Source organism: Brachyistius frenatus, unplaced genomic scaffold, assembly GCF_029030835.1.
Source record: "Brachyistius frenatus isolate BFR_SWC_R1_liver_20210118 unplaced genomic scaffold, ASM2903083v1 Contig_3, whole genome shotgun sequence".
NCBI classification, from domain to species: domain Eukaryota; kingdom Metazoa; phylum Chordata; class Actinopteri; family Embiotocidae; genus Brachyistius; species Brachyistius frenatus.
The window spans coordinates 1413594-1433496 of record NW_027210602.1 but is presented as its reverse complement, the minus strand read 5'-3'; the positions used below and the strand labels follow the sequence as shown (position 1 = coordinate 1433496).

At 44.1% G+C, this 19903-nt stretch overlaps 1 protein-coding gene across 1 annotated transcript in view; it reads right to left on the bottom strand.

The window, feature by feature from the left end:
* The window catches only part of LOC138622841 (synaptic vesicle glycoprotein 2C-like), a 31233-nt gene extending 19988 nt beyond the window's left edge, over positions 1–11245 (bottom strand). The window contains exons 1-2 of the mRNA XM_069701937.1: positions 11001–11245; positions 1946–2858 (exon numbers count right to left, since the gene is read on the bottom strand). Of these exons, the coding sequence (XP_069558038.1) occupies positions 1946–2549 (604 nt within the window). The 5' untranslated portion in view covers positions 2550–2858; positions 11001–11245. The remainder of the gene's footprint in view (positions 1–1945; positions 2859–11000) is intronic.
* Between the last annotated feature and the right edge of the window lie 8658 nt (positions 11246–19903).

The following is a 19903-nucleotide window of genomic DNA, read 5'->3' as shown; positions in this document are numbered from 1 at the left end:
CAGGTTGTTGTTTTTTTGTTTTGATTATTAAGAATTACTATATGTAAAGCACTTTGTAAGTTTAGAAAGTTTTAGTTTAGAAAATGTATTATTATTATGATTACTTTACAGTATGCAATCCAGCAAAATAAACCTGATCTCATGACAGCTCTAATAACTTCCTTTATAACTTGAATTCAGCTGGTTGCGTTTACGTGAATGCTCCGTCAGTTTTTTGCAGAAGGAATCACGCATGTCAATGAATTAAACAGTAATTATAATGATGGTAATAAGTCCCTTAATGTTGAAAACATGAAGTCTTGCGGTGCATTTTCAGCTACACACCATCTCTCTATCATCCCCTATCATGTTGTTATTTCTCTCACACCCGACGTCCACTGAAGACGCTCTTATTGACCACTTCAAGAGTCGCCGACCTTCACCGAGCACCCCTGATAAAAACACCAATTAGTTCTATTGTGTGAGCTTTCCCCTTTAAAGTAAATCCACAGTGAGCGTCGACACGCGTCCTGGAGTGATGTGGCGTGTGAGCGAGTTGGTAGAATGACTCATTGGTGCTATTCTTTCCCTCCCGTCTCCCACTGAGAGATGAGTCAGAATACAGGAGGAATCTGGGTGAAGAATAAAACCCCACATTCCTAATGTGACACGAGGAGAGGCGACTGCCGGTCTTTGGAAGAGACTGAAACTTTCATTTAACAACACTCACGAACGCAAGACGCTGAGATGAAAGAAAACACGGCTGGTGCTATTTTTATCTGCTGTTTTATACATCTCTGAGGGAAATAAGAAAAATAATCACACACGTTCGAAACGCGCGCAACACTAGTGTGGGAGAGACCTCCAGTTTAACACACCTCCTACTCATGGATCCAAATACCTGATGCCATGACAACCTGCCGCCAGCTCCAAAAGCAACGAGATTTTGGCTGCAAAGTGTCACCGACCGCTACTCTCTCCGTGCTGCATGTCATCAACAACACAAATCATTAGCAGGAAACTACGTCCATCTACACCCAGAAATTCCTGTACCTGTTTCACTTCCTTCTCTCTGCAGCGGTCAGAAAGCCTCTCCGTGTCTGCAGAGCCGGATGGATTTCAGACGGCTCACTGTGCCTCTCTGAACTCAGGAGGCTCTCTGTCACTTCTCCTCCAGATATTCAGGAGCTCCACGGTGTGACAGTCAAAATATTCTCAGCCCGGAATCAAAATTTGAACCCGTTCACGGGCAGACTGGGAACAAGCTGAAGGGCTTCAGGCTTTGTGAATCAATATATGAACACAAGTACTGCTGTTTTCCATCATGTTTTGTTTGCTTGAATATTCTGTATTCATATTAAACTGTCTTTTCCTTTAAATTTGAAGCTCGCAGCTCAGTTGCCTTTTTAAAGCCCATGAAATGTGATTTGTATTCACATATATAAAAGTATATTGTTTATATGTGATGTATTTCTTACTAAATAAGCAATAATCAAAGTTTAACACAAAAAATCTCACCGTGGTGACTGTGGTTGGTGCTAGATTGGATCATCCAGAGGGACCCACACTCTAACCTCTACGCTGCTCTGATTGGTTGTTTCACCGTCAATGAACTGGTCCCTAAACCACTTGGCAACCTGTGGGGATGAAAACTGAACACTACTGTATGTGGAAAAAACTGCAGTTCTTCGAATGCTCCCGCAACATAACAACCAATCACAGGATGAGAAACCCTCCCGCTGATCCAATCTGACACCAGCAAGCTACTCTTGCTATTGTTACCAAGCCAACGTTGCCGTTAGTTATAATCTTTTCCTAAAGCAAACCTCGTGGTTTTCGTTGGGCGTCTTACTGTTCCCGTCCAGCAGAGGCCAAACGTGACCCTGACACGGTTCCCTCTGGTGGACTGATGGGTGCATGACATGCTTTGGTTTCACACTGGGCCTTATCATTTGTATCACCTTACCGAGCCATCCGGCACCGGAGTTGGGGACGCACATGTCCGTCTCGGCGCTGGGCAGGACGAAGCCCACCACAAACACCTCCACGCCGTCGGACATGAGCGCCAGCCCGAGAACGAAGAAGAGCTGCCACTGGAACCTCCCGTGGCCGCACTCCTGCATGATGAGCTCGTACTGCTGCGCCAGCTCCTCCTCGTCCGCCTGCCGCTCGTTCTCCAGCTCCTTGCGGCTCTTCACGCTGTCGGAGACCGGCTCGCCCAGAGCCACCTGACCGTCCCGCTTTTTCCCGTCGCCGTGGGCGGGGACGCCCTGGTACTCCCCCTCGTAGATCTCGTCCTCGTCGTCGTGGCCCTCCGTGGCGTCGCTGGAGGCTCCGTCCTCGTCGTTGGCGGCGTTGTCGGGATAGTGACCGTCCTGCTGGTTGTAGTTGTTGTAGTTCTCCTCTTCATCCTCGTTCTGGAAGCGGTTGTAGCTGCGACGGGTGGAGTACTCATCTGAGGCACGATCAGAAGCTTTGCTGAAGTTTTTGGCAGCTTGCCTCTTGGCTTCCTTGGCGATGTCCTTGGCACCTTTGACCAAGGAAGTCCTGTTGTTATGCGCCTCCTCCATCTTGGCTCGAGGACCGCTGGCACCGAATGTCTTTTAATTCAGCTCCGTTGCACTTTTTACGCCACCAGGCGCAACAAATATCAGCTACCTGTTTTTATTTTCTTCTGATCTTCTTTTCCCCGACAGAGGATGACTTGAGGCAGTTTATTGCCACTGATGAGCCAGCAGGCTGCCAGGAAACTAATGACTACGTAATGATGCCCAACTCCATTGGATGGAAGCAACCAGACAGTCCTGAAATGGAGACAGTAGATCTCAGAGTGGAGAGATCCTCCGTCCTGTCAGAGTTCAGCGGAGGAGACCGTCAGCCTGCAGGGACACACAGAGACAAGTAAGTTTAACTTGATTAAAAGATGTCTGTCAGTGGTTACAGACTTTATATTTCTCCGCAGACAGAGAAGAAGTCCAGAAGAACATTTTTACACAGAGGAAGCCGAACTTCCCACCGGACCTGACAGAAACTGCAGTCTGCTAATGAAGTGGAAATTTTGCACTAAGAGGGGAATAAGGAAAGAAAATGATTCAGAGAGAACAAACTGTGCATTGTTATCACATAAAACTCAAAACTGAAAATACCATTAATAATTTCAGGCTTTTTTTAAATATGAAAAATGTCAGTTTGATATGAAAAGCACAAATACTTGCATCACATTCTGCAAATATTTCCACAGCAGGACTACAGATATATTTTTTTGAACTTCAAAAAGCAGTTCTTTATAAATATGGCTATATTATATGAACGTAAATAGATTTGGGCAAAATTATAGAGCGCTATCAATTAAATACAATTCAGCAAAAGCTACAAGTTGCATCGCCACAGCTTTGACCAAGAGTCAACAAAAGCTTACGATGAGTCTGATTAATTCCACAAAAGAAAGGTTTACTGCAGAGCTCATATATTTGGATGTATGTGCAATGAATCTTTGGTGGCCATGTTTTCTGTCAGAGCTGAATCTTTTCTGGTTCATGTTCCCAGGCTGGAAGTACATGTCAGCCTGTATGACGGCGCCGCCCCCCCGGGGCTCTCCCTGCTATCATACTGGCATGGCCTCTCGGTGGACCTGTCAATACACCAGGCTGAGCCGCCAGCAGTCAGCGTGTCCAAACACTGCTGCAGGAGAACCACCGGCGAGCTTTTCTACTGCAAAGCCCTTCAGCACCACCGAACCACTGACAGAGTTCAGACTGAACAAATACAATTATGCTGAACATTTTCATGGTTATCCACGTGACAAGAAAAGACTGTTTATCAGACCGCAGACTGAATATAAAAGTGGTCGTAGCTTTAGGTCTGAAAAATGAGGTCGATGCAGAAGTGCCTTAAGCTGCAATACCACTGAGTTCCACTAGAGGTTGGCTCTTGAGTTTTCTGGAGGTCCATCTGAAAATAATCTGTCATTAATTAGAAAATAAGTTTCAAAAAGATGGGGTTTTTTTTTGGGGGGGGCGTGTCTGTTTGATTGACAGGCCTGTGGTGCAGTCAGGTTACAGCTATCGGTGGGCGGGACGTGGCATTGTCAGGTTTCCAATCAGATCAGTCAGATCCACTGCTGGCTCCTCCCCTAGCTCGTCCAAATATGGTCACTTCCTGCTCCAAACCGATCCGAACTCGCAAGATCTAACAAACTTGTTAACAAACTAACAAAATCTGAACTGGAGGCTTCATAAGCTCGTCCAAATATGGTCACTTCTGGCTCTGAAAAACCAAGATGGCGACGACCAAAAAAACAGCAGCTCTCAAACAAAAGATGCCATTTAATTTGGTATTAATATATTTTAGCTGATGTTAAATCCTCCATAATTAATTAAAATAAACTGCTTATCACATTTTAACCTCAGTGTTGACCTAAAGAAGATCTGCTGTCATTAGCATCTGCTTATGAAAATCACCGACGCCAGCGCCAGACAACCTGTGAAATGATTCATATAGAGCAGACTGACATGCTCAGCATAGTTCTCATGGGGTTCAATCATTAATTCGTTTAGCATTATAGTGCCTCGTTGTCCGTAGTGGTACAGTAAGATGATACAACAGCCGCACGGTCATCAGATATGATTGTGTCTTATCAGCGAATAAAAACAGAAACTTCCTGGTTTCTATAGTAGCCTGAACATGCTTCTCTGTTTTGCATCTGCAGTCTGTGGAGCGGACGGCACACGCTGAGTCACTAAGTCTGGGTTAAGTGCCCAAACAGACCGTGGCAGGTTGATGTATGGTGTTTCTGCTCACCTTTGCTCTGCAGGATTAGATAAAACATCAGCCGGGATCCGTCATTTGAACGTAGGCGCCGGGGGCTCCGCGGCGACGTAGAGCAGCCCGGGAGATTTTGGTGCAATGCAGCAGTCAAACGAAGCCGGAAAAAGTGCCCTAACTAACTTTGCACACAGCCGGATGATGAGAAACGACCCCCCCCCTTCCCTCCCTCCCTCCTCCCCGCGGCCATGAAGGCATCTGTGCAGCAGGCCGAAGAGGAAAGTCGTACAGTTGTGTGGCTTCAGGACGATAAGACTAAATTTACTCTGCATCCACTAGTCCTACAGTCAAAGTAAGTCGGTAGAGAACGTAACGTGAAGTCGAAACTGAGGAATGCTGCAGGTTTTTATTCTCAGTATTTATGTAAAACATCAGCTGTTTGAGGGTTGGGATGTGTGTACACTATAAAATGTCACCCCTGAAAGTCAGCGTTTAACGCGGGACTGCCACGTCACTTTTACATTTGGGTTTGTGAACGAATAAAACAATCCAAATTCAGCATGTTAATAAGTCGGCATTAGAGATGTGGGTGGATGTGCTTTTGAACTTTGAAAGCAAGGAAAGCAAGAGTCTTTATGCTAAGCTAAACTAGCTGGAGATCAGTACAGTAGTTACACAGACAGGGAAGTGGTGTCACCCACTCATCTAGCACAAGAGAATTTAATTGCCTAAAATGTCGAACTATTCCTTTAACCGTAACTACAACGTGTCCCCCGACCATTACTGATTTTTTTAAATATTTTTTTTTGGTCTAAACTTTGTATGAAGTGCAATCAAAAAAGTTCAAAGTATTCCAAGTGAAGTCGCTTGATCAACATCTAAGCATCTGTCTTACGTGCTTTTTTTGTGAACAGAGGCAAGTGCACATTCGCAATTCCATCCAGGACCTGAAACTTGAGCAGAAAGCGCACATCAAATTTTAGGTAACGTGTTTGGGGAACAGACGGAAGCCAACTTCAGCGAGTGGGAGTGGTGTGCAGCTACGACTGTGTTATTGAAGGTGAGAAAATCGCCCGTGAGCAGAGGCGTTGTCATGTTGGAGAAGCATGTTGCCATGGCTCCACAGTTCAGGTGGTTCACAGAGAATGTTTTTTCCTCAGAAGGTCACAGTAGAACTCGGTGTTGACGGTCTGACAAGCAGCTAACAAAGAGCTGATTCTGTTCAAAACTAACTAATCGCAAGTCATCAACCAGCGAACGATGCTAACAACCAGCTAATTTACAGGAACTGCCGCCGCACTTTTTAATTCCACCTCTCAGGTAATTTTTTTTTTTTTTTTTTTTTTAAGGCGCTGCTAAACTACATATATTGCTGTTTAGGCAGGATCACTTGTTAAAATATATGTTTTTAAAAAGGTGGTTCGTGTTGATACGATATCACTGAGTTGTATATGCACACACAGCAATGTTCGTTACTAAAGCTTCAGGCGCTGTTCTTCTTTATTGCTGAACATCGCCGGAACAGAACCGTTTTCTGTGTATGTAAGCACATTCCTCTTCGCCAACTTCCTCCAACTCATTTTGGGTGACGCAGCTCCTCCGACTGTGCGCCTGATGTCTGAGACTGAAGGTTGAACTCTCGTGATCAACCTCATGATTCGCTCTGAGACTTTCTGCTCCAAACGGCCAAGAAGAAAACAGCCAATCAACTCGCTGCCCTGCGACGCTCACAGAACTCTTTATAATGGAGGGAAAATGAATAGTGGTGCATAACACACAGCCAGGTCTGCGTATAGTGTGATCCCTTGGTGTCCATTCCTTCCCCTCTCTCTCTCTCTCTCTCTACGACTGTCAATCTGTCTCTCTTCCCGTGCGTCTCCGTCCTCTTCGTCTCTCTCATCCAACAATTTCAAAGTCGTGGTCCCGATGGCGGTGCAGAATATGAAAGATGTGGCTCTTCTGTTGACATTTCATTATTCATGACAGGATAACCGTTCTCCTCCGTATGCAAATGGACATTAATGCTGACATTTGGAAGCCTTTGAGTGCAGTTGAAGCTGAAGAGATTATTCTTAGAAGTCCGGTCCAAATGTCCAGGAACTAGGGAACCAATGTGGCATTTCATTTCCCGACAAAACCTCCATCTGACGTCAGGAATCACGTACGGTTAAACAGGAAGTCACCTCAACCTTGGCCTCACCCTCCATAACCAGGCAGGCTAATATTGTTTATGGCCTCTTTTTATGTCTTTTTTGCCCCGCCCCTCTCCGTTCCTCCTGCTGTGATTGAGGTTATTATTACAGCACCTTTATGCGGCGATTTATAGAAATCAGCAAAATTCCAGCGAGCTCTGAATCAGCAGTCCACGGAGGGAGAAGAAATGATTTCCTTGCAGTCGTGCTGTCATGGCCCGCTGACGCCGTCCGGCCACATTCATTAATCACTCACACACGCACGCACGCACGCACACACACACACACACACACACACACACGAGAAAACATGCAATACGGTCGCACACACTCTGCAGGTGCTGTGGGACCCTGGGAGGCGGACTCAGACCGCGCCGGGCGAAGCGACCAAATCATTTTCCTGTCGGACAATGTTGGTATCCTAAAAGCTTTCTCTAACTGTAAAAAAAACAAAAACAAAAACAAAAACAAAAAAACATTTTGATGTGGAGATCTTAGAAACACGAGCGACCCAGATAGGATCCTGGATCTGCATGCGACACACTGGTTGACAGTGTGTAAATGGAAGTGGTGTGTGCAGAGCCCTCCAGGCTTTCTGCGGTGCCCACAGATGGCTGCAGTGAACGTTTGCTCATGCACATCATGTGAATAAAAGTACACGCCGAGCAGTGCAGATGCTACACAAGAGAGTTTTAAGAGTTTAACAGAAATAACACAAAAGCTCCGACGCAGTTAAACACTTGTATACAATCTGAGACATTCGATCAGCTCCGTGTCTGTCAAAGTCAGACGTTCATTTGAATTCGCTGTCTTTAAAAGACGGAAAGAACAACAATCACGGTCATTCATATCTTTATAATCGATTTAAGTTGGTGATTTTAATAAATATGTAAAAAAAAAGAAAAAAGAAAAAATACCTACAAATGAATCAAGCTGCAGCAGCTTTTCTTTCTTTTATTCATTTCTACTCATCTAACAACATTTTCTTAGCTCTTTAAGACTCCTAAAAAGTAGATATTTTGCCAACAATAAAAATTATAATGCAGTTAAGGTGCATGTAACAAAGCAAAAGCCTCATAACTGTTAAATAATAAAAAAAAGAACATTATTTATACTGTAATAACTTTTTGTGGTTGTAAATCTTATCAGTGAATTATAAAACATTGTGCAGCTTTTTGGTGCAGACGCATGCATCTACTGTATAATTCAAACTGGACTTTTCCGGATCAGGTGCACTTGTACCAGAAGCAACCCGCCAACACCAACGCAGCCCCTTTCATTTATAAAGGGAGCTGCTGCACAGGCTGCATGTAACTGTCTTTAATTCAAATTTATATAATGATGCCCTTATTAAAAATGTATAATTCTAAAAAATACACTTCCTTTCATCACACAGATAAGTTCCTGACTTTAGGGGTTTTATCAGCCCTGAAAAAAAAAATCCCCAAACTGTGACCTTGTCTGCTGCATTAGCCAATAACAAATCAGGATACTGGACGTAAAACACAACTCTTACAGACAAGAAAACTAAATCTTATCCATGTTTGCAGTTACATTCATGGAAAACTTCCTTATCATCAGTGGATACAAATTTATCTTTATCCCAAGTTGACTGCAAACATCAAACAACATCAAGAATGTAGCTTTGAAGATGTTAAAACTAACATTTTGACCAACATGGGAGATGAAAGGCGAGCAAATCAGTGACTGCAGAGGTCACAGATGGGGATTTTACAGCAGAGCACACAGAGCCAAAGCCTTTTAAAAATAACTAAACACTTGCGGGCAAACTCAAGGTGATGTCTTTGAGGAAAAGCTTGATCAGAATCCCAAAGCTGCTAAAACTACAAAACTTGCAGCCGCCGGAAACACGTGCTCCGATTCTGCAGAGGGAGAATCAGCGTGATGAACAGGCACTTTAAAACACGCAGCCTCGGGAGGCCGCTGAAGCAGTGCGACTGCCGGGGGAGCAGCGGAGGGGATGTTCAGACGAAAAGCAATGAACGCGCACGACGTTACACATCTGCATCGTGCCTCGCAGCTCGGAGACCCACGGAGCACAAAGGAAGAGCGGAAGCACACGAATTCATAAACGCACTGATGCGCTGATACTGACGCAGAGGGAACTACTGAACACCACAGGGCTCAGCGTGGAATCTCCTCCTGACGCGTGTGCGCATGCGCTGATTGCTTGCATATAATGATGGCTGTGAGGGTTTAGTGACTGCTGGAGCTTGGCCAGCTGCTGTGGGGGTCCCCGTGTGGAGGACCGAATCGCGATGCAGACTTTGTGTGCGCGTGTGTGTGTGTGTGCGTGCGTGCGTGTCTGTTTGATCGGTGCAATGTTAAAAGCAGAACAATAATTTTCTGTATTCTTATATTGTGTTAGTATTCATTAGTCTATATCACCATGATTTGGCCTCGACCAACATGAGAATAAACTAAATAAGCTTTATTTATTTTACCAATAAATTTGGAATGTGCTTATTTCCTGAAGATTAATACCTCTCGTGTGAATCTACGAAGAGCAGCTGGTTAGATTAGCTGAGCATAAAGACTGGAATCGATAAGTTAGCTAGCTTGGTTCATTCTTAAAGTATCCAAAAACCTACAAACACCACTAAAAGTTTGTTCACGCACGCTGTAAAATCACCCATTAGTTGCTGTTTTGAAGCCACCGCTCTGACATTTTGACCATCGCCATCTTGTTTTTTTTTTTTTTGGAGCCATGAATGACCATATTTGGACGAGCTGGGGGAGGAGCGAGCGGTGGATCTGACTGATCTGATTGGAAACCTGACGATACTACACGCCGCCCACCGAAAGCTGCAACCTTACATCGTGACTTTTGGAGGGGAACTCCTCACGGTGTTCCCATTGAAACTTCATGTGCACTTTCTTTATCGGAGCAGCTGCTCGTCTGAATATGTCGATGATGCTGCTGACCGGCTTTTGTGTTCAGTTTTCTATACTGGAGATGAAACGGAGATTACACACAATAGAAACTGAACACCTGGATCGTCATCTAAACCAAACACCGAGGTACATGGGCACAAGGCAAACATCCATTTACTGACTTTACTGGCTATCTATTGATATTTATCCAGTCAGAGCAAACACCTGGTCACAATTTCCAGAAGGCTGAATGGGATGTTTCAGGAAAGCTTCATCATCAGTCACTTCCTCCTCTTTGTTCCTTTACTACTGCAGCCTGAACACAGCAGGCTCCGGGGGATGGGGGGGGGGGGGGGGGACACACCACAACATCAATCACCGCCGAGTCTTTTTTTTGACGCACGTCGCGTCCCCGTAATTAGATTTGGGTTTGTCCTGGCTGCCTGGGAATCAATCCTCACGGCGCGGGCGGTACAGTGAGCCGAGCAACATCACGCCGCATCGCGCGCTGACTCCTGAGTTTAACGGATGGAGCTGCTCTCCCTCTCCGCGCTGCACCTACTGCAGACCCCTCTCTCTCTCTCTCTCTCTCTCTCTCTCTGCTTGCATGTGCGCGCGCGGCGGACGGGGAAGCTCGGGGTTGCCTCGGCGTGCGTGCACCGACTCATCTTCCTACGACCATTGATCACGTCAGGATGGCAGCACGCGGCGGCGCCCCCCCCCCCCCTTTTCTCCCTCCCCACCGACACACACGTATGATGTGAAAAGTAGCCTGTAGCTGCAGCCCCGGTTTTAATGCAGCATTTCATTAAAAAAAAATTTAAAAAAAAAACTTTACCAGAATAACAAACGCAGAAAATGTTCTGATTAATAGACGTGAATTCTGATCAAATACAGTTCGCGCGCCGCTTGGAATTTTCTAATTGCAAAGCCAACTTAATGATGCTCGTGCTGCACAACTTAAAAAGTTCCCCCAACTTCCCCGTCGATCACGCGCACAGTTTACTGCGGTTTTAATCTGCAGGTGAACTCTCTCCGTGTTGCATATTCAGTGACCAATAAAAAAAAAAAAAAAACAGGATCGACACTGAAGCGTGGTGCAGCAGGAGACGAAGTAACAGTTGGGCACATTTTAACATGGGGAAAAAAAAAAAAAAAAGAGCCACTTACAATCCAGAGAGGACCAGATGCATCGCAGCGAGCTCGGTGAGAGTGAAGTGTCCGTCCGTCCGTCCCCCCGGTTCCCCGGTTCCCCTGTTCCCCTCTACACAGCCTCAGTGGGCATCGCGCCGAGATTTCTTCTCTGGTCTCCTCCGATGCAGCGGTTTCTCTGCAGCAGTCCAAGAAAGCCGAGAGCTGACGGGAGGTGGGAAGCGTGAGTGCGATGGAGAGGGGGGGGGGAGAGAGAGAGAGAGAGAGAGAGAGAGAGAGAGAGAGAGGAGGGGGAGGGGGGGCCGGGAGGAGTATATAGCCAGACTGAGATCAATAGTAGGTTTGCCTCATATACGAACAACAGTGAGCGTTTCCGTTGAATACGGCACAGCAGTATCTGGCAGGGGCTCGGTGATGCGGGGAGGCTGCCGAGTTTGGAGGCACGACGGCAACAAAGGCTGAGGGAGGAGATGTGGCTCCCGGGAGCAAGTTTACAAGAGAGCTGCTGCATCTAATACTTCATCTGAAAAAAAAAAAAAAAAAAAAAAAAAGTACCAGGATTCAAATTTAATTGCACTCTCTATCAATTTAAGGATTTTAGCACTTTAAATGACACTAAATGAGCCTTTTAAATGTTCCTCTGCAAGATTATAAGGGGATTCTTATAGGGCTGCAAGTAAGGTTTATTTTAATCATTCATTAATCCGCCAAGACCTTTTTCAATTATAGTTATTTGGTCTATAAAACACACAAAAATCCTATCCTGCTTTCAAAAGGCCTCGATGGAACCTCCAATAGAAACCAGGATATTGTGGCATGTAAATTCCTTTTTTAGGTTTCTGATTATTCTCAGTACTGAACATAGAGGTTGAAATGGTGAGTAAAGTCAACACGGGTGATTAGAAATCTGAATGCTGTTTGAATTATCTATACAAGGATTTTAGTGTTCAAAAACACAATCTCTTACGCATCTGAAAGCACTCAGAGGTGTTTCTTCTACAGCCTCTGTTGGTGTGTTATGACCTGTAACAACCACAGACTGAATATAAAAGTGTTCGTAGCTTCAGGTCCAAAAAATGAGGCCGATGCATAAGTGCCTTAAACTGCAATACCACAGAGTGCCACTAGAGGCTGGGTCCAAAAAGCCGACGGCTCCATAGACTCCCATTCAACTTCTCATCAAATACAAAGTCAATCAAATGTCTCCACCAGTTATCTCGGTGTTGTTAGCTAAAGTCACTCCTTCTTATTAGTTTTCTGGAGGTCCATCTGAAAATAATCTGTCATTAATTAGAAAATAAGCTTAAAAAGTCTGGTTTTTGGGGGGGCATGTCTGTTTGATTGACAGGACTGTGGTGCAGTCAGGTTACAGCTATCGGTGGGCGGGACGTAGTATCATCTGGTTTCCAAACAGATCAGTCAGATGCACCACTGGCTCCTCCCCCAACTCGTCCAAATACGAACTAGCAAGATGGTGACGGACAGAATCTGAACTGGAGGCTTCATAACGTTCACAAACCAACGGGTGACGTCACCGCTGGTTGCTGCTTGGCAGCAGCATGTTCTTCTTCTCATCGTGTTGTTTAATGGCGGCTCAACAAGAAAGAACGAGTCGCGTGTACTAATAGATTTTTTATATTTGAACGGCTATTTGAATATTAAAAAATCAGGACCAGTAATTGGTAAACTGCAAATCCAAAGTGGAAATGCTCAGCCTTTGTGTTGACCGCTTATTTCGTTCATGATGCATCTTCTAGCGGATACAAAACAGCACATGGACATGTCAACAAGGTTAAAAAGTATTTCTATTGGCAGAGGTTAAAACCTGTCCAATGTGAGTCCCATTTCAAGTTCCAGTTTTAAGACAGTCAATAATTTGCTTTTAAATATATTCATGTTCAATTTCTTGAATAATATACAGACACAGCAATGAGTAAATATAAAAAAAATAAAAAGCTTACTAGCTGCTAAAATAAAAAAAATCCCTCCTTTCTTTCCTTTTTAGCCCCTAATTACAAACTATTACTTAAACATTGTGTCTATGTATATATCATATATGTGTGTACATGTCTGCAGTGTTTTTTAAAAGTGTCTTTGTACTTGTTCCTTTTGGAGAGTGTCAGTGACTCATGACTCCGAAAAAGAAAAAAAAAAAGGTTGGAGGCTAAAAGAGTTGAATACGAGCGTCTGGGCAGGGAGCAGCAGCGGTCCCCGAGAACCCGTCCTATTCTGCATGGCTGGAGAAGGGCTATTATGAAGTCCAATGAATGAGCACTCCTCTCCTCCGCTCTCACAAATAACCATCACGGGAGAAATCTCAATGAGCGAGGAAGGAAGCCTGGAAGGACGGTCCTCTTACTCATTCAAATAAAAATGCAGATTTTCATTTCTATACAACAGCTGTTGTTTAATGTGAGGGTGGAGATGAATAAAAGCACGCACGCACACACACACACACACACACACACACACACACACACACACACACACACACACACACACACACACACACACACACACACACACACACACACACACACACACAAGTTTCAAGGAAGCCACATGCAAAACACAGAGGTACTCGACTGCCACTAATCTGCTCCTGCAGTAACATATTAGGATTTCTAATCCTGATCTGAACACCGACTCGAACAGTCTCATAAGACTATCATCTCTCCTTTTCCTCGATCATCCCTTTTCATGAACCTTCACCCGCAGCCTTTGATCAATCATAAAATATGCTCATCTGCAGGATGCAAGTAGGTGAGTGGGCGGACGCCGGGAGTACAGAGGAGACACAGTGAAAGAGCTCAGAGGAAGAGAGCTCTGCGTTATCTATGCTAAAACAAAAAACATTACCATTGTAGGAGCTACGGTTTGAAATAAATACTTAACTTTAACAGCATCACAATGTACTGTAGCCACGCCCACTGGTCACTGATTGGCCCTTTACAGTGACCGAGTGCAGACTAAGAAAACAAGGTTTCCAGATTCTTAATCGCAGTAAAGATGGAAGCTGTGATGACCAGGCCGACAGAGCCCGGCTAAACAAAATTAGCAAAAGAGGAAATTATCTCTTGTTGCAAATCACAGCCTGCACATTGAAATGATGTCCAACCGACCTCTGAATCACCCAACATGTGACTCCAAGGCTGCTCAGGAAGGACGCTATCGAGCTGCACCATGAAAGCACTTGGATCCAAAGTTTTTGGTCCATGCACATCTCCACAAGTAACACAAACACACCACACACAACCATCACACGTACATTTGGTCTTCGATATGTAATGCTTTTGTAACTGTAAAAAAAATGACCTGCTTCACTGTGAGTAAATAAAGAATAAATGATCAAATGTGCGTCTCTGCATCTGTGTGGCAACTGACCGTCACACAAACTCTCATTTATACCGAAACTAAATGTGCACATAACTCTCTACTAAACATCCTCTTCACTATGTTTTGCAATCTTCTCCAAACCTCTCAATGGTACAGCCTTCGGGGAGAACACTTCACTAATACGCTGCAAAATTGTTTTCAGCAATTTAGTTGGATGTGTGATACGGAGTTTAATTGATTTCTAATTATTCGCCCTGGTGGGCGCATAATTTCATGCGTAAAAAACAAAGGGGGTTGTTAGCAAGGTCTGCTTTAGGATGCATCAGGACGCACTGCTTTGTTTCCACTGTAATTACACACTCCACTCATCTTCATGCTCATACTTTGCGCGCACACACACACACACACACACACACACACACACACACACACACACACACACACACACACACACACACACACACACACACACACACAAACACACCTTTGATAATGCATTTGGAGAGGTAGTTAATTACTTGTTTTTGCCACAACTTGCAAACCACTGAGTAAGTACTTTGGAACAAAACTGACTGATTCATTCAAAGTCGGGGACAAATTATGTTCCAATCACGAGACTTTACTTTGAATCATTTTGAAATCATTTATTCGAGTTTTGCTTTGATTATATCAACAAGGAACGAGGAATTTCATTCATAAATCAACATCAGTAATTTTAACCCTCCACACACACAGAAAGGATGCAGCTTGTTCAGTCTGGGCTCATCTCTGGCCTCTGTTTCCACCCTCTCATAAAAAAGCCGGTGAGGTTGCGATACCACCGAGTGATGTTGAGCAACAAGAGAAATGGCCTCTGGAATATCCAGCAGGGTTAAAGCAAGGTTAATTACATTTCTTAACACAGGGGGGTAAAGGGTTGCAGAGGAGGAGGAGGAGGAGACAGCAGGAGGAAGAGAGGAGGGGAATCAGCTCGGAGGGGCGGCAACATACAAAGAGATGGACTTGATCTCACTTCCCTGATGTACATGCAAATTAACATGTACATCATGTAAATAAACAAGTAAATAAGTACCGAGAACCAATCGGCAGCCAGCAGTGATGTCACCTGTTGGTTTGTGAACCAGTCCAGTTCAGAGTTTGTCCGTCACCATCTTGCTAGTTCAGAGCGGTTTGGAGCAGGAAGTGACCATATTTGGACAAGCTGGGGGATTGGACAAGCTGCATTGGCCTCGTTTTTCAGACCCGTAAGCTATGTCCATTTTTATTTACATCCTAACCCTAAAACAAGTACAGAAATAGGAGGACACAAGTCAAAGCAACTGGTGTCTAACAAAAAAGATACGTCTTTGATTACTCTAGCCTAATTTGAATGTGCTGTCTATTAGAAATTTATGATGTATTTCATGTTTGTTTGTGTCTGAATGCAGTTCTGTGAGTTTGTAATTCGCAACCTGAACCGCCAGGACCCGGACATGACAGTTTATTTTATCACTCCAGCAGCTTTGAGAGGGTCGGGCTCTGCGCTGCGGTGGATAAATGAACAATGCGAGCGGGGTGAGTTTACAGGTAAATATCTTCTGCTTTCTGTACAGCTGAAAGTGCTGCTGTGTTACACTTTAACTGCTTATTTCTATGTCTGGAATAAAACGGAGGTCGAAGGCTTTTTGATTAATGTTCAAACCTGAGCTGCAGAGGGAGAATAAGAATAAATACAGTCAATGATCCAGTGGAAATGCTATTTTTGGAGTCCATTCCTATTTCTCTAACCTGCTCCTAAATTCCATGACAACAGCCTGATTTTTCCTTCGCCCTGTGATCTTTTATGTGTCATGTCTCCAAACCCCAAAGAGAGCAGACACTTTTGTCTATAAACCTTCTGCAAATGCCAAAGTGTCAAACCTCTCTGCTGCTTACATGGGGAAATGACGCAAGCGCTCAATTAGAGGCACAAGTGGTTGAGATTTTTGCTTAAAGTATTGCAAATTAGACCCAATTTATCATTTTAAATTTATTGTATTAAAGACTGCTCATGCATAACTTTGGATGTTGTTTTGGCTTAATGTTGTCTTTAATTTCAGTATTAAATTTAGTTTTTATTGCTTAATTTGTGCTTTGAGGGCCTGACTGTCAGTAATTATTGATGATGGCACTTTGCTGTTTAAGTGACTATTTGGTGGTTTGATTGAATAGAAGAACTGAAAATCTACAAGCACAAAGCAATCAGCTCAACATTTTTGTGTTACGTACTTTAATATCTTCCTGTTATCCTTTTCAGAAATGAGTGTTTCCTCTCTTCAAAAAGAAGCAGCCCATATTCTGAGCATTAAAAGGACCAAACATCCCCCTTTTGACATGAACCTGATGATGCTATGAAACGCTTCAGGGCTGCACCTTCATCTCATCTTTCATTTCTTTCTCCATCACTGGAACAAATGGAAGAAAAGACGAACAAAGAGGAGAAATACCATCTTGATAGTCCTCTCTTCACAAACTTCGTGTGTACTAATTACCGGCACTGCAAATGGTGTGTGTGTGTGTGTGTGTGTGTGTGTGTGTGTGTGTGTGGTGTGTAGGATGCTGTCAAGTGCATGCATGAGTAAGTGTCACGTGAAACTTAATGCGATGAGGCATGAGTGGGCAGCGGTGCAGCGAGGGCACATCAGTCACAGCAACATGTAATCACTCCCAGGTTATTGAGCTGACCTGTAGACTGCCGGGGTTCTGTGAAAAAACAGACAGGAGCTGCATCACAACACAAATGGGAACGAATACAAGACGAGGAAACGGATTCTCATGCGTGATTTTCTAGAGATGCTAATAGCCAAAGAGGTGGCGAGAGTAAAGAGGGGGTGGAGGCCCGGAGGTTCACCAGCCCTGAGATGAGAACATTGTGTTTTCCCACAAAGAGCCGTGACGTGCCCACAAGGTAAAGCAGAGGTGGATATTTGTATCAGGAGAGAAATGAACACTGACTCAGTTTCTCCCTGAGGTGCTGAAACATCCAGCTGTAAGAGGTCAAGATGAGGAAATACAGAACTCAGAGGTGGTGACCAGAAGTGAGGGGAAAAAGAAAGGAAGTGGTGAGAGGGTGAGAAAAACTGCAGGTTCTGCAGGAGCTGATGCAGAAGGGCCTAAAGAAGCAATACCACCGAGTGCCACTAGAGGTCGGCTCCAAAAAGCCTCCGGCTCCATAGACTCCCATTCAACTTCTCTCATCAAATACAAAGTCAAAAAAATGTCTCCACCAGTTGTTTCTGTGTTGTTAGCTAAAGTCACTCCTTCTTATTAGTTTTCTGGAGGTCCATCTGAAAATAATCTGTCATTAAATAGAAAATATGCTTCAAAAAGAAGTGTTTTTGGGGGCGTGTCTGTTTGATTGACAGGCCTGTGGTGCAGTCAGGTTACACCTATCGGTGGGCGGGACGTAGTATCGTCAGGTTTTCAATCAGATCAGTCAGATCCACCACTAGCTCCTCCCCCATCTCGTCCAAATATGGTCACTTCCTGCTCCAAACCGCTCCGAAGCTGAACAGGAGGCTTCATAACGTTCACAAACCAACGGGTGATGTCACTGCTGGTTGCCACTTAGTACAGACTGAATTACTGCAACACTATCTAGTATCAAAAAATGCCTCGTCATCCAGGACCAAATTTCAATACCTAAACTACATCCATACTGACGTGATATTACATATCTGTAAATGTAATGAACAGAGGTGCCAGAAGATGAATTAAACCCAGATTACATGTTATAGAAGTCATTTCTGGATGAAGCTCCTTCACTCTGTTCCCTCTCTCTCACACAGGAGGTGGGCCACAGTATCCCACATAGCACTCCATAATTTGTCATCTCCCATTAGGATGGAGGATAATAGATGGATAGTGACAGTGATGTTAATTGGTTTTCCCCTCCTTGTCAGCCAGAGGTTGGCTGAAGAGACAGCAGGAGAGGTAGAAAGAAAGGATAATAGAAGAAGAGAGAAACCATCCAGGAGACTTTCCACCAGAACAGAAAATGACACCGTTGTCCTCACTCAATGTTCCTCCTTCCTTCTTTGTGTTTCCACCACACATTGTGTTTGAACCTCTCCTCCTTGACTGAGCATGTCCCGTCAGTTTATGCCTGGTCAGCTGAATCCATCCTCAGTGTTTATTAATCATGACTTTATCGCCGATTCTCTGCTTCTCCATACAGAATTTTCGATTTCCAGACACTTCTGATCAATCTTTTATGTTACTTGTATATCAAAGTTAAGGTACGTATCACCTCACTCTTACAGTCTGTTGTGGTCTTCGTGAAGAACTGACTTTAATACGGTTTCTCTTACAGAAGCAGCAACTGCTCAGTCACACAGGACAGGAAGTGGAACTATTAGACTTTGTTTACATGGAGTTACGTTTTTTTGCATCATTACATTTTTAGCCACTTGAAGGAATTAGCACAAAAAGCTGCAAACACAACTGAGATATTTTCCAAATCGGCAAAGGACTGGACTACGTTTAATACCAATGCTTTGCCAAGACTGATTATGGCAATTGAGAAAATGGCTAATTAAAAAGTAAAACTTAACTGTGACAGGACACAAATGCTGATTTCCAAGGACATACTACTTCCTGAATGAAAGGTGCAGATTCATCCAACCTTGTTGGATTAGCCCGATATTACACTTTACAGAGCTGAGGGCAAGCAATTTATAATTTCAGCATATTAATAATAACTATTTGTTATGGTTCTGGTAAACTGGAGTTACTGGTAAGTCCCACCCAAGAAGTCGATTTCAAAACGAATAGTTCAGAACGATTTTCAAATATTAATTTTGCTTGAAATGCTGATCCGTATATATAAAGTAATGCCTACTAGGATACAAACCGTGCACCGTTGCTCATCAAAGTGAAGGCTACTTCGCCTCGACTGCTGGCTTTCACTTCCTGAGTGGAAAACAAACTTAAAAACACAACGGGTCCTCACAGATATTCAACGACGGGGCTGCCCCAGTTTAAATTATTAACAATGAATAGACATCCCTATGTGGGCTTGTTGATGTAGAAGTCAGTCAGCCACTGCCAAGAAAAACACTCCAGCTTGATGCCGTTTCCACAAATCTGTCTACAGTTGGTTTAAAAAGTCACGACAGCCACTAAAATTACAATTTGTCATAAAATACGAAGGGCATTTACATTTCTGTTTGACTTCCCTTACATTTATTACATCTAAATGTGTATACAGATATCTATTTACTCCCAAAACACAAGAGCTTCATTGAATATGATTACTGAATGTCAAGTACAATTGATAAAGCGCCTGCACAACAACTGAACAGAAGAAGTTTGAAGGCTCGATAACACCGAGGAGAGCTCGGTCAGGTCGGCTGCACACCTCGGGGGGTGAAGTATCGAGCGCTCCTCGCCGGGTTTGACGTTTGATTTATCGTCCGGGGGAGACACGAGGCGACACGATGGAACCTCGGCAAGGGTGAAAGAAGACTACGGGCATCGATCAGCGGACGGGTGGAGAACAGCGATATCTAGCGTGAGGAGTGGAAGCAGGTGGAGACGGAGGGCGCTCGTCGATCCTTTACAAGCAT